The 15,627-nt window shown below is 38.9% G+C and overlaps 1 protein-coding gene across 1 annotated transcript; it reads left to right on the top strand.

The window, feature by feature from the left end:
• Positions 1-528: 528 nt before the first annotated feature.
• Positions 529-15,425, top strand: dctn2 (dynactin 2 (p50)). Its single transcript, XM_008280736.1, has 14 exons — positions 529-725; positions 1,052-1,120; positions 4,697-4,793; positions 5,816-5,877; positions 6,129-6,227; positions 7,577-7,737; positions 8,422-8,575; positions 8,828-8,893; positions 9,158-9,196; positions 9,416-9,493; positions 10,822-10,893; positions 12,113-12,215; positions 13,331-13,422; positions 14,565-15,425. Exons 1-14 carry the CDS (start codon positions 690-692, stop codon positions 14,649-14,651), a joined length of 1,215 nt encoding a protein of 404 aa, XP_008278958.1. The 5' UTR covers positions 529-689; the 3' UTR covers positions 14,652-15,425.
• The last annotated feature ends 202 nt before the right edge of the window (positions 15,426-15,627 follow it).

Raw genomic sequence — 15,627 nt, 5'->3', positions numbered from 1 at the left:
TTATTGCCCCTTTGTATGGAGTGCTAAATAAACTGTAGATAAAACGAAGCTTCTCCGTAACACTGATTTCTGTTTATTTAAATCACTTTAGATAGTTGGTATCATTTTTCGGACAGAGTGAATTCTCCTTTGAATCGACAATCTTTGGCCCATTGATTAAGTTGTTTGCTTGTACCTTTGGCGCCATCATGCGACGACTCATGCAAGTCGATCATGATACTTTTGAAAATAAATGCACATTATTTTTGTATTCGTTCAGATTAATTAATGAAGACAATAGAAATGTGGCAGCAAATACTATTTTTGATTAGAAGATCTAATTAAACGATACAACATAAGCGAACCGTCAAATCTTATTGGATAAACTGAACGCATGCGCATAAACGGCTCTCATTCTCGGGTATGTTTGATTTGCTGTCTTTCGTCAGCCGTCTAACTCTTTCCCATCGACGCAGTAAACATAGCACCGCCCACCCGCCTGTGCCTGCAGGAAACCCAAGCGTACACGCTGTCAAATCGAGCCAGTGACCACATCAGCCTGGGAAGCTCCGCCGGCTGAGAGACTGCTGGCTCATCCATCGTTAGCTTTTGTCACAATCTCATTCGGCCCATCGAGAATTTACACGTTTCAAGGACTGCTATTATATTCTGTCGTCATTTGTTAATCTCGTTTTTGCTCCTCGTTGACAATGGCTGATCCTAAATACGCAAACTTGCCAGGAATTGTAAGTGGATAACGCTAGCAAACAGATAGCTAGACTGCTATTTGGTAATGCTAACACCAAACTGTGACAGCCAAGTTCGCTAACATGCCTGGTGTTTGCGCTGTTGTTTGTTTATTGTTTGTAAACACTGTACAACTGGAGCCGGTAATTGTAGATTCTTAGTTGCTTATCTTTCTGGTAGTATTGTGTCTTATGATAAACGCCCCAGAGAGAAACAAGGGTTAGCATGTCCGTGTTGTTGAATGGGCCGGGGCGTTGGCCAGGCTAACGGCAATACACAGGATATCTAACCGTGCCATTTGTTGTTTACCTCATTGTTTCAATAGGCATTTAACGAGCCGGATGTGTACGAGACCGGTGACCTTCCAGAAGATGACCAGGCTCAGTTTGAGTCGGTAAGTGGGCGTTTTGTATTCCCCGGAGGAGTCGGTTTGCTCGCTGTTAGCTATTTTGCGGCATCTTAAGCTAACCAGCTAACCACTGTTTACGCTTATTTTAAGGAGCAAAGTAGTGATTTCTGCGTCGTAATCGGCACGCATTACACCTGCCACGACTCAGCTTCTAACTATCCAATCAATAGCATGGCAAAGCACTGATGTGTCAGCAGTAGTTTAGTCATGCACTTTGGTAATCTGTTGTCACCTCATAGTAATGAAATATAAATACTGGATTTGCTTTTGTACTGTTCAAACTCACTCTGTAGGTCACTTTTTTTTTAATTTAAAAAAATGCAATACTGCAGTAATAACTACTCCTTTATTGATGTTTAATGAATAATTTGTATGGAAATCTTGAGTTTCAACAAAAAAGTATATTTTACTCACATTCTATTCAAAATGTATTCAATCACCTACCTATTACTATACCCCCCTATTTATACATGGAGAGAAATAAAGGTAGATATATAGTAGACAAATAAGCGTTTGGAAATTATCCTGAAGTTCCTTAAGGCATCAGAATATACAGTGTGTCAATGGTCTTGTGACTTCTAGAAATGGGTGTCTCCTGTCATCTAGAGTTAGTAATGGAGTTGCAAGAGTTCAGTCTTTTTTAACAGTTAAGCAGTTGAAGGATGCTGGTCTTACTTTGCTTTTAAATATTTCTGGGCTGTTTACTGACCAGCTGAGTGAATCCTAATTGGCATTTTCCCTTCCATGTTTCCACATTCATTCTCCCCATTCCCTTGCCCTTGTTTTGACTCTTCCCAACCCCCCGGGACCCTAGTTTGTACAAGTAAGACTGGCTCCATTTTTCTCTCAGTGAGCTTAAAGCCTTTTTATGCATGTTTTTTTTTTGTTTGGTTTTTTAAAAAAAATGTAATATCCACTTTTTCTACTTCTATTGATTGGGATGAAATGAGAAATAGATTGATGGCGTGACCCTGTTTGTGCTCTGTAATTCATCAAGTTTTGATTGTTTTGAAGTGCAAGAAATTGATTATTTTCCTCCTATTTGTGTTGCTCATTGAAACCTTTCAAGGGCATAATGATGTCGATGGGATAGTCAGCAGGACTAATTCACTCTTTCACTGGGTCATGCTTTGACAAACGATGAAGGCTCAGGTGTGCATCTGAGTGAGTGTGATGCTCTGACAGGGGAAAAAGGAGTGTTTGTCTATTTGTTCAAGAGATTTCCCCTTGTAACCTGTTGTCATGTTCTAACAATTGCTTCTGGACTAACCGCACATTGTTTTGACTAACCAGACTTTATAAAGGCCTCTTTACACTGTGTGATCATTTCTTGTATGTTCATTGTATGTCATAATATGCAAGATGGATATAATATAATGAATCGCAATCTGTGATGGACTGCAATGATTAGTTTTGAGGATGTTCAGTAAATACCTGGGGAGTCATCGTGTTATGGTATTGCAAGCAAAAATATGTCAGCTTCTGCAATCCACCTGCATTGTTCTCATATTTTGAAAATGTAGCCAGACAAAAATTAAGCTTTGGCTATGGGACTGGCATTTCTTTGCACCATAAGATTAGTTCTTTGCCATAGTTCCACAAGCTAATTTTTGTTTTACCTCCATCTTTGTTGTGTTTGCCTGTTACTTTATTCAAAATTTACACTTAGGGTTGTGTCGGCCCATGTAATCTAAATCATTCCATGTAGGGATGTAATAGATTGATCTCTGCATCAATACTGATCTTAATAAATAGATGTGGTTGGTGACTGATCCATGTTGAGATCCGTATTTCTTTGTCAGTGTTCGTAGAAAATTCTTTGTTTCCACCATTGTATGAATTCAGTCACAGCAAACAGCCACTTTGTAGTACGATAGTCTACTTTTGACAAACATAGAAATTGGATTACTGTCTGTTTGGTTTGTAGATATCAGTCGTAGCAGCAGTCACGCAGAAGATTTAGTCCTACAATTCTTTTCATGCAGGCTTACTTTTTTTTTACACCATTGCTCAAAGGACCAAAGTCAGCTAGTTGTTAGGCATGTCTGTAAATCTATGACCACCCTCTTGGACTGATGAGCTCATTATGTTTGACTGGGAAAGTCCAAAATCACGCAATGTACAGGGGCTTTAACATGGATGCAGTTCATCAATTGCTTTGTTTCAGTCTAGCAGATTCATTTAGATGAACTGCATGTTACTAAGAAAGAACTCACTCTTCACTGAATCATTTGATGATAGAACAGTTTCTGTAAAAGAATGCATTTTAGGGTTTTTAGGCCTTTTGTTTCCTGACCTATTTTAGACACCCTTAAACCACCTGTTATCATTCATTCTGACTCATGGATTGTTTTGATTTCTTAAACGACAGTCTCTTTATTTTAAATTACAGTAGCTATCAAATGAGAAAGTAACTTGGTGGTGTTAATGGCTCATCTTACCACCCTGTATTGGGAAAGAGAGAAAGAACTGGAGACACTATAAACTGTCTGAACAAAGTGTCTCTGGGGTTTTTAGCAGCAACTCTCAGAACACTGCTTTCTTTCTTATCTTTCCTCGACCCTGGCCAAGTGTTCCTGTTGTGTGCATGGCATGTGATAACCACATTAATCTGTGTTGTCTCTCTCTCTCCCCCCTACTTTTTTCTCTCCCTCTGCTCTTCCGTTATTTTCTCTAACTCTCTTTGGAAACCCAAGGAGCTGGTAAGAGCCTGACTAACTCTCCTCCTCTTCCTCCTCCTCCTCCTCCTCCTCCTCCTCCTCCCCCCCCTCCCGACATCTGTGTAACTTGTCTTGTGTTTTTGTGTGTCTTTTTACTCAGATGTGTGTGAGCCCACTCATGATATCTACCTGTCTGTGTCAGTGGTGTTTTAATCCCACCCATAGCACATAGTTCATCATAATTGATCACTAGAACATTTTGATCAAATGATCCATGTTATTGTGTGCTCCCCAGAATCACTAATCAAAGAATTGTCATTTAGAAAAGAAGGCATTAGTGACATCCAACTATGGTGCTGCTTTTGCATTCATGTAACATTGTTTTATCATAGTAGGCCTGTAGCACATGGACAACATATTTATTTGATGTAAAAGTTAAACATGGCGATGAAGATGATCTTAAGATTCTGCAATCAATCCTGGGTAAAATTATGGCTGTGATCATTTTGCACATTTGTCTTTTGCCTGCTATTTTTAAATTCTGTTCAAATTATCCGGTTCTCCCAAAGACGGACCCAAAAAATGCTTGCAAATGTTTGTGATTTATGCCTACAATAACTTTAATATCTGAGGGTATCTGTCCTTGGTAAGCAATAATACACTTGATTCAGTATTCTTTAAATCATGCTTCGGGGTAATGATCAAGCATAGGTCTTCCTGTCAGATCTTACCAGCCTGTCAACGTATTTCAAGTGTACGTTGTGCTTTGGGACTTTTGGTTCACTGGTTCAGTAAGCCAAGGCTCATTTTTAAGCCTTTACTGTCTCTATAGTCTTACATGCCCTTTTTGTGATTTTGTTTATGTTCATATGACTTTATTTTCCTGGTGTTTCAACGATAGGAGGAGCTTTGCAGTGACAGTGTGGAGAGGATTGTGGTCAACCCCAACGCAGCCTACGACAAGTTCAAAGACAAGCATGTCAACACCAAGGGACTTGGTCAGTTTATAGACAATAAGAAATGATTGTAGCCTTTTTTGGGTTTATTTATTAACTTAAATGGTAGTATGTTAGGTGCTGTTATGTGTGATTTTATGGCCGAAGAATCAACAAAGAATTGATCCTACTAACAAGTATTGTGTAACTAAAGCCGGATATATATTTTTTTGTGCTATAGAGCTCCATGATTTTCCAAAGCCGATTAAAACGTACTAAGGAGCCACATCATTGCATTGGGTGATTTACATTCATTACAATGTACATGGGCTTGATAGTGCAGTAAATCTGTTGATATAAAAAGTCTCTACCTAAAGCATTATTTATCTTTGTCCTAGTCAAGTTGTGTTAAAACATCAAGCTGCTTCAGGAAATAGTTTTTTTCTTTATTACAATGAAATTTCTGGATTACTGGCCGACTTTAAACTATTTACATTCACAGTTGGAAAGAATAAACTTGCGGCTAAAAGTCACAAACAGGTTGAACAAATTGAAAAAGTATTGTGAGACTAACAAACTTTATGCTTTTGTGGTTTTGTGAGATCTGTAGACGGTAACAAAATATACTGTGGAATATCACCAGCCTTACCTTTGAACAAACTTATTAAGAAACATGTACTACAGCAGAACAGTGTGGTCTGGAGTAAAAAAAATGAAAATAACAGTCAGCTCATTGGAATAATAAATATGATTATCTCTAAGATTGGCAAATGTTCTAAAAATGATACATGTCACACAAGGCTTCCCCTTATCGTTTCTCCACGATGCATTTTAGTTGGCGTGCTTTCATCAGGGTGGTATCTGAGTTTGATTTTGGTTGCTATCATCTTTTTAGAATAGTTTTACAAAATACATTTACTCCTTGTTGTAAAAGAAATATATGGAGAAGAATACAAACAACTTGCTAAAATATTCCATTCCTTTCCACTGTTGCTATAACAAAATTGGCATTCAGACCAACCCCAGTCAGCTTGTATTATCTGTTTCTTGCTTTCTCTTACAACACATTTGTCTCTTTTTCACAGACTTCTCAGACCGAATCAGTAAAAGCAGAAGGGTGGGCTATGAGTCAGGAGAATTTGAGATTGTAAGTACATTCTGTTCAAGAGAAATCCATTAGTTCACTTGTGTTCTTATAGAATGTGATCTATTTTGAGGTTAACAGCACCATTCATATTTTTTTATTTCACTTGGTACCTGTTTTTCCTGATTAAGCCAAAGAGCCTGAGATGGTTTTGTTGTCTGATCATTTGTCTCAGGGCTGCTCTTTCTGTACTAGACCCGCTTTGCTGTTGTGCAATATTCATACCATGTCTCTGCTCTCCCATCGTTGTTTAGCTTGGAGAGGGCTGTGGGGTGAAGGAGACGCCTCAACAGAAGTACCAGCGTCTGGTAAACGAGATCCAGGAACTCACTCAGGAGGTGGACTCTATCCAGGTGGACTGCTAGCAAAATACACACAAACACACATACCTCTGGTGTACCCAAAACAATCTTCAAGGGATGTTATTTTCCTACTATCTAGGGCTTATCTTAATGTCTGCTCATAAATTCAATAGCTGTCACTGTGGGACCTTCCTCCACTTTACTTCCAGACCATGTTGTCATGTATTTATTAGGAGGAGTGCAACCTTTTGGTTGGAACAGTTTCAGTGGTGTAATATTTATGCTCTGCTTTAGGAGCACAAGAGAGCCAAGAGTCCGATCCAAAGTTCAATCTCGTATTTGTACTAAAGTTCACGGTGAAAATGAATTTTGATTAAAACGAATCAAGTGACTTTTCAGGCTAACAAAGACCCCTCAACAAAGACACTAATTAATTTTTTAATGCTATTAACTTGGGTGCACACAGAAGGAGTTGCTGCTCCATGTGTCCAACACCAAATTGGAATTCAGGTAGCAACTTATTGGTTTTTGTGATAGTATTCAGCTTGTCTGCATAGCATGTCCAGCAGCTTCTCTGCTACAGTATGTAAATTTCAACTAAAATACCCCATTGGAACAATTAGAATTCTCCAAGTAATGTGTGGTCACTCATCAGGATGACTGTAGCAAATTAAAGTGTCAAATGTTGGTGTTTTGCTGAGAACATTCACTTAGAAATGGAGCAGATTAACAGAGAAATAATGGGATAGTGTGATCTTATCGTGCCAAAATATAATTTCTCACCCAAAATTAGATTGTGTGTGTGCCAAATTGTATTTGACAACAGATGAACGTTTTTAACACAGTTGTTATTCTCATCATTTTGGATGTTTAGACCATGGACCACCAATGTTGAACAGATTAAGACAATGTGTCTCAAGCAAAAGAACATTTTTCAGGGAAAGTATCCAAATGCTGTCATTACAAACTGAAATTTTACTTCATTTTTTTTTTTAGTCCAAAGATAATTAAGCACAAATAAACAAAGTTGGTTAACTATTCGGATTTGTTAGCTGACAAGTTGCCCTAGCAGTAGATCCCTATATAATCAGCTTCAATAGCTAATCGAGAAATAATATGTAATCAGAAAATAATCCCAAAATACTAGTTTCACTTTTATATCTTAAAAAAAAAGATAATATTTAAATTACTCAGGAAAATTCACATAATAAAAAATACTGTAGGGTCGCAACCTTAATATTTTATTTTATTAGGTAAACTTGATTATTTGTTTTCTGGCATTAGACAAATGTTGTTTCATCACTGAAATCCTCAGTTTCATCAGTCTTTGCACTATTGTTTCAAAAAGCAACACTACTGTGTATTCAGTTGCTCAAAGATATGTGTCCCTCTGCTTTCAGGCTGCTACAAAGGAGAGTAATGCAGAGGAGCGCCTCACCCCGGTGGTACTTGCCCAGCAGGCAGCCCAGCTGAAACAACAGCTGGTTTCTGCTCATCTTGACTCACTGCTGGGACCACAAGCACACATCAACCTGGCTGACCCAGACGGAGCTCTGGCCCGGTGAGTTGAGAGAGAGCTGAGAAGACTAGATAGCAACCAAGAGGATGAAAATTTGTAATCTGAAACTTTACTCTACAACCTGTTCGACCCTGTCAGAGTAATAGACTAGTGGACAGCGAATAGATGAAAAGAAAAGGGTAATCTGCATGGTGCGCTCAGGCTCCGACGGGGGGTGGGGGGGAGGGGAGGGGTGCGCTCAAGCTTCTACAACCTGGAGACGCGACGCACATATGCTGCATTTGGCTACACAGACCAGTTTGTGTGTTTAGGTTTAGCGGTGACGGCTCCGTTTCCGCGGCGGCGGGAATATTCGGAGATCCAGTTTGATATCCCGATTCCAGCACAGCGAACGAATAGTCAGTTATTCGGCTATTCGGCCTCAGCCCTAGAAAACACCTCAACTGATTGGCTAAAGAATGAGGAAGGAAGATGTACTGAGAGAAGCTGGAGAGCTTAAAAGCAGTGAGTGAAAGGGGCTGAAGGAGAGAAAAAGAAGCAGGGAGAAGTTTGAGAAAGAAAGGAACTGATGAAAACTCACCTTGACCTTGCAGTTTACAACAGCGCCTGAAAGGATTAGAAGGAAGGGAGAGGGAGGGAACACGGAGGTGTCAGCACATAGGGCAGATATCAATATTGAACATACTGTATAATCCTTTTGTGACTTCTCTTCCTTCTTTGCCGCAGGCGTCTGCTCACCCAGCTGGAAGCGGCCAAGGGCAGCCGTGGCAGCACTGCAGGAGACACCAAGCCAACAGCATCGACTAAGGGCCCAGATGGAGTGGTGCTCTATGAGTTACACAGCAGACCGGAGCAGGAAAAATTCAATGAGTCTGCCAAGGTAAAGTGGAAAGGGAGCTGGAGACAGCAGAGTCAAGTGTTTGGGATGAATGCACTCACAAAATGAGCAAATATTGCAGCCGAATGATCTCCTCGACACTTTGTTTTCATTCCCGTGAGAGGAATGTCAGAATAGTTGATGGCAATAAACAGGACAAAAGGAAGGAAGGTGTGTGTGCATGTGTGCGTGTGTGTGTCTTGTGGGATGCTGTTGTCACTGCCAGCCATGTGTTGCCTTGTTTCGTCCCTGTAGATGGCGGAATTGGAGAAGCGTCTAGCTGAGCTGGAGATAGCTGTTGGCTCAGGATCAGACAAGCAGGTACACACCGAGTCCCACACAGTGTTTACACATACACAGACACACATCCTCTCTAATGCTTTTCTCTCTCATTCACACTAATTCTGCGTGCGTGCTGCTCTCTTTCACTCTCACAGCAGCTGAATTTTCATGCCTCTGTTGCTGTTTAACCATCCACAAAGTGAAACTGAAATAAAAATCTTCCGCTTGATTTATGTAAATCATGGGGGTGGCTTCATTGCTTCTTGTTAAAATGCAGTTTCCCTCTTTGTGTTTGTTTTGTAGGGACCTCTGAGTGCTGGCGTGCAAGGAGCCAGTTTGATGGTGAGATGTCGCCTACTTTATTTGGAACGCACCATGTTGAGTTTGTGTCTGTATTCATAGCTTCCGCTTGTATGATGTGCAGCCAGAGAACTGGGTCACACTTCAAAGATGACATCAGTTCCTCCAACGTTGTTTATTGCCGCTGTGCCAGTAGTATGAGCAAGAATACAAAGTTCTGTGTACAAGCTTACATATATAACTTGAGTGTTTCTATATCAGGATACCATAGAGCTCCTGCAGGCAAGGGTCAGCGCACTGGACTCTGCTACCCTGGATCAAGTGGAAGCAAGACTGCAGGTATTTATTCTGATTTGTGAGACTTTCTGTTTTAATGCAATTGTGAAATATTTTAGGAAAAAGGTTTGTAATCCTATTTTATTAAGGACTCAATGAATGTTCAGTGCAGGGATTGGTTGTAGTGTGCCACCTGGGGCGTTATATCTTGTGCATCTAACAAAAACGAGAAGAAAGATTTGAAAAAAAAAAACAAAAAACAAGACACTTAACTTTGCTTTGTAAGATTCCGTCCCTTCTTATTGTATGTATCAGTATAAACTAGTAGGGTTGTTACTTCTTAAACCATTACGTATCTTCTGATGGACCATCTATGATTTGCTTGAAATTTGTATTATAACTATGGACGTTTAAAATGGTATTTGTTGATTTAGTACTTTCTGAGATTTTTTTTTTCTACATTGCCTATTGACCTACTTTCACACATTGAAATTTGAGATTGTGTTTGAACGACCAAACCTTAGAACTAAAAGCCAGAAATTTTCACTTTTGTTTCTTTTCATGCCACTAGGTCAGAAAGTGCAATATTAGAAAAATAGATCAAAAACTCCTTTGATTATGAGTTGAAATACGAAAACAAAAATTTAAGGTGACGTGACAAGTGCACACATTAGCAACAACTGGTCCTGCAGAAGTCAACTAGTGATATTTTGTGAGCCATATATAGTTGCATGTCACAATAATGATACAGTAATACAAGACAAAGACATGTACAATATGAAATACTTACAAATACAAAAATGAATAGATAGTATTTACACTGAGCTGATTGAGCCGGTATGAAAAGCTGTACTACAAAAACAAAAATATTGCTAGATAGCTTTATCTAATTAAAACAGGATTCTGGACTTTCAATGTGGGTCTCGAACTATAACTAAGAATTTCTTTTTTCTGTCTTTAAATATATGGACATATTTTTATACTTGCTGAATTCATATTCTTATTGGAAGAGGTGCTTGAAGGTAAACGTTCATGCAGTTACTATAAATATAGTTTTGTCTCAGAAAGTGTTTAATACATCAACATATTTTTATAAATATTCACATTTTATCTTGTAAAAATATTAGGCAAATCAGAGATGTTTGAGCAGCAATTGTTTCAAAAATGTAATGAGATGGAATGACTGTAGCTTGCTCACGAGAAAAAAACTTAAAAGATCAAGTTTTTTGATTATCAGAAAGTTTCTTCACTTGTAAAATGTGTAGCATTTCTTTACGGTCAGTTTAACACACTCTTTCTTTCCCTGTTTTATATCAGGTTGCCCTTTTAATGGCACCTCTCACAAAATTAGAATACATTACTTGACATTATTTATTTTCTCTCCCCTCTAGAGCGTCCTCGGAAAGATGAATGAGATTGCTAAGCACAAGGCAGCGATTGAGGACGCTGATACACAAAACAAGGTTAGTAATTCCTGTTTGTCCATCAGTGCAACATCAGTGCAGTAATAATGTTAGACACATTTATGTTTTGTAAATGGAAGCTCACAACTTCCAGGCTTCTATCAGCCTGTGATTCATCTGTTTCAAAGCACTTTTTAATGAATGACTCTCCTGACAGACATCTTCAATCATGAGAACCAACATGTTTTTGTCAGAACTTGTATTATATCCATTAATTTTCTAGCGTCACAGAAAGTGATCCTCCTTGTGCCTTCTTAGTGCAAAAGTGTCCATTTGGGAAAACCTCCACTATACATTAATACAAGTTATTCTGGGAACCAGGCTGACCAGTGAAGAGTAGCACCATTTGTTCAGTTTGAAATGCCTGCTGACTTTGCAAATACCTGGTACATCCTTAACTACTGAGAGTCAGACTCAAATGTTAACAGGCAGTCTGAGTCTCTTTGTTAGTTTGTTCATTTTGAGTCTGAATCAAACATATTTCAGGTTTTCACGCTGTATCCAACTGTGAGATCTGTTTGTTTTCCAGATTTCTTTTGTGAGCTTTGGCTGTTGTGAAATGATGTACACTGAATAGACCAGTAGGGGGCAGTCCATGTTAATTATATCATTGTTGTAAATAAAGTCAATGGAAAAGGGGTTGTTTTCATTAAAATAAAGATTGTTGTACAAGCCTTTGAGAGAAAGAATGGATTTGACTCACTGACAGGGATGTAACACATGATTACTTTTAAAAAGAATTAGAAAATCCACAAAAAGGCGTTATTGCTAGATTGCAGAAAATAATATAATTGAACTTGGTATAACTGGGACAGTATATTTAGCCATAAAATACTACCAGAACTGGCAAATTGTAATTTCAGTCTCTTTGAACTGCTTGTACTCTCCAGTCTCGTTTGAATCTCAAGCAGTGTGAGCAGTATTTCTAGCATTCAGCTTTACAGCAGTGTGGATTAAAGTTTGAATATAGGCAGTTATAAGGGTCAGTTTAGATATGACTACGATATCAACCCAATGTTCAAATGTAGACAGAACAATTGTCACAGCAACACTATATTTAATATACACTTAGTTCAGTCATTTACATCATTTACAGTGTAATGAAGCTCTGGAAAAATCTGCAGCCTTGTGTTAAAACAACATGTTTTGCAAATTGGAGGGTGTCTCTTATAAAAATAGATTTTAAAAAATCCTATGTTTGTGTGTGCTTACCTGTCAGGTGTCACAGCTGTATGATGTGGTGCAGAAGTGGGATGCTGTGTCCACTTCCATACCTCAGGTGGTGCAGAGGCTTGTTGCTGTCAAGGAGCTGCATGAACAAGGTAATACGGCAGAGCTGAAACTGATTTACAAGGTGGCAGTCCAACGGTGTCCATTCACAGAACTCTATAAACCATGAAATGACGACATTTTTGACGTATTTGAAGGTGGAGGCCTTCAGTTTACACCGTGACATTAAATGAATGTACTCTGTTACCACGTTGAGTAATTGGTTCATATTGCAAATACTGTAGTATTAATGCTCTCGGGGCCAAATTTCACCCCAGTAGGGGTAATAACAATGAAAACTTGGATAATTTATGTTCTGTTCTTTTATGTGAGGGGAGAAGAACCTTGAAATGACACCCATGAGAGTTCAAGGGGAGAATATATGTAGGTTAGTGGGGGTGGGGTGGGGCATTAAAGATTCAAAATATGTAGGATGTTGCCACAGAACATAACAGGGTGTGAACCTGGATCACGTTTCAGACAGCATCTGTGCTGGGAACTAAATACATGGTCTGAACGATTTGCATCCACAATAGAAACGTCTGTAAATGAGACAAAAGATGAAAACTAAGCGAAAATGGGATTCAAACGGATAATGGAATTAGCCTAAACCATGCCTTTCTATTATAACAAAGGGCAAAAAATCACTGAGAGGGAGACTCAAAATGGTAACAGAATTAGACTAAATCTTGCGATACTGTTAAACACCCCCTTGGGGAGAAAGAGATGCATGATATTATATATCACATTATCATCTTTTTATTATTTAGCACATGAAAGCGGAACCTTGGCATTAATAGATTATATTGATAATTCACTTCTGAGAGCTGAAAGAGGTCATTTGTCATCCAGCCTCTTTGCACCGATCTGTCACAGTCTGCAGCTGAAGTGTTCCTCTCTCAGTAGGGTTTAGCCGCACCTTTTTTCCCCTCTCCTGATCTTTCTTTACCAATAAAGAGAGACATGTAAAAGAAAATACTTTGTTTAATCTTTCAAGCAGTCATTCATCTCTTTCAGATTAGATTTGCACTAGTCTCTTTGCCCTTTCACTTTAGCTGAGAACAAAGACGTTGCATTTTTGAAGGAAATTTTTTAAATTATACAACTAATATGCTTATTTTCCGTCGCTCCTTTGCTGCCTTTCTCACTTCATCTCTCCATCTCACAGCCATGCAGTTTGGCCAGCTGCTGACCCACCTGGACACCACTCAGCAGATGATCAACAATTCTCTGAAGGACAATAACACCCTGCTAACACAGGTAGGAAGTTCACAGCCCTGTTGAACAACCGGGGCAACATGAATAATTTCTCCCACTGCTGGGAGTGTGAAACGGAATTTTAACAGTTTTAGCCACCTAAATGTTCAACTCACATGAGCTACTACAACCGTAATACTATTGACATTGTGTGAGCAGTAGAAGTACTTGTTTTTCTGACAACCAAGTCCATACAGAGAGGTTGCCATCAATAACACGATGGATATGAATATACAAATGTCCAAATGACTGAATCTTCAGGTAAAACTTTTCACAGTTTGAGTGAAAATGTTCCATTCTTTGGAGAAAAAAAGTCCTACTTGGCAATTACCTCTTTGTATAAGGACTAAAGGTGTGCAAAATTGTTGTCTAATATACTTAAGAATGTGCCGCAAAGGCAGCTTTTCGTGGTGAGAAGTAACAATCTAGCAAAGCGCAGGTTCCTGTCAAGGACAGAAGCTCCTTCAAGCTTCTCCAGGGCTCAGTCAATAACCAGCCGGAGCTTTCACTGTTCAAGGCTTCTGGCTACGTGGACAAAACAGTCCCTTGTCAAATAAAATGTTTTTTATTTCCAATAACGATCGCTGAAACCTAAAATCTTCTCTATGCAGGAAAGTCCATTATGTTCTGAAGTGAAGTTTTCAAGAGTGTTACTAAACCTTACCTACACCTGCCTGACTGAACTATGTAAACATCCTTCACAGGACTGTACCTAATAATTGTTTTTATTATCAGTTACTTTGTCAAAAAACGTCATCATTTTGGAAACATAAATGTCTTATGTTTAACTGACTTTACCTCCATTTACAAAGATAGAAACCTGAGATAAGTTGGGAAGTCTCACACTTAAGAAGCTGGGTGTTTCTGTTCTAAAATCAATGATAGCTTTCTGATGATCAGTTAATTGACTCCACCTTTTTCTGCATTTATAGCAAGGCTCTCTGAGACTTGTGGAGATGCTTTTGCTTTCTGTTACGTTTCTTGTCTTCTGCTGCCTGCACTTTTTCCCCTCCAGCTTTCTTCTCACCACTTCTCTCTACATCCTATTGATTCTCTCTCCTCTACGCCTCTACACTCAACTTTACCTCTAATTTAGTTTCTTCTCTGCTTACTACCTAATTTACTGTTTTTTCCCTTCCCACCAGGTCCAGCAGACGATGAAAGAAAACCTGGTGGCTATAGAAGAGAACTTTGCGGCTCTAGATCAGAGGATGAAGAAGCTTTCTAAATAAACAGTGGCAGATTTTGGACCGGTCCGGGAGAGAGTAGAACATGGACAATTAAGAGTTGGCTAGAGAGCACAGATGGGGGAGGGAGGATTGGGGTTTGACATTGTCCTTTCTGGCCACCCCTTTCTTGCTCTCTACTTCCGCCTCTGCCTTTTTTCACTAAGTGGAATGTTAGAAAGTTGAAAAAGATGGAATAACGAAAAAAAAAAAAAAAGGAGACCAAATGTTCTTGTCCCACCCTTCTTTCCTATTCTTTTCTCTTGCATCAAACTGGTATAAACTGAAACACATTTGACCACTGTATACATGCCACTGATCGCAGCCCCCTTATTAAGCTTAATGAGTTTTAGACTGGATTGTTTTTATAATTATTAGTAATAAACATATAGAATTATTCCAAATATTTTGGGAGCGTCATGCTATTACTGGATTTGTACTGTAAACTTTGGTCAAATTAAATGGATCACAGTAACATTGGGTTGCCAGATGACACATTAAAGATGTTGTCAACTGTAAAAATCGAGGTCTATTGTCCTATATTGTTGTAGCAGGAGCACATTTGTGCGAGAGTCAGGGCCATGTCACTGAAGGAAAGCTTGTAAATATGCCTGTGTACTTTGTTTCCTCACGCTCAGTCGCTTGTAACTATATTATTATGACTGAGACCAGATGCCACAGACAAACTTTTAATCTGCTTTGTCATTGCCTACAAGTCAACTGTATTGTTCATCTGTGGTCATGGAAACTGATCAATTAAACAAACTGCGATAAACTTGACTCTGTGTATTTCAATTGCGAGAGGATCTCCTTTTAACACATAATTTATTGATATTGCAGCCTTTTTTTAAGTATGTATTGAAATTTAAATAGAACATTTACACCTTAGCGAACTAAATGTATTAAAACACAATCAAATCCTTAACAAAACACAAAAACAAGGTCCCAATAACAAGCCATGAGCTGTTGGTACTGCAAAAAC

The sequence above is a fragment of the Stegastes partitus genome, unplaced genomic scaffold (assembly GCF_000690725.1).
Source record: "Stegastes partitus isolate 25-593 unplaced genomic scaffold, Stegastes_partitus-1.0.2 Scaffold208, whole genome shotgun sequence".
In the NCBI taxonomy this organism is placed as follows: Eukaryota; Metazoa; Chordata; class Actinopteri; family Pomacentridae; genus Stegastes; species Stegastes partitus.
Note: the sequence above shows the minus strand (reverse complement) of the source record. Positions and strands in the feature narration are given on the sequence as shown.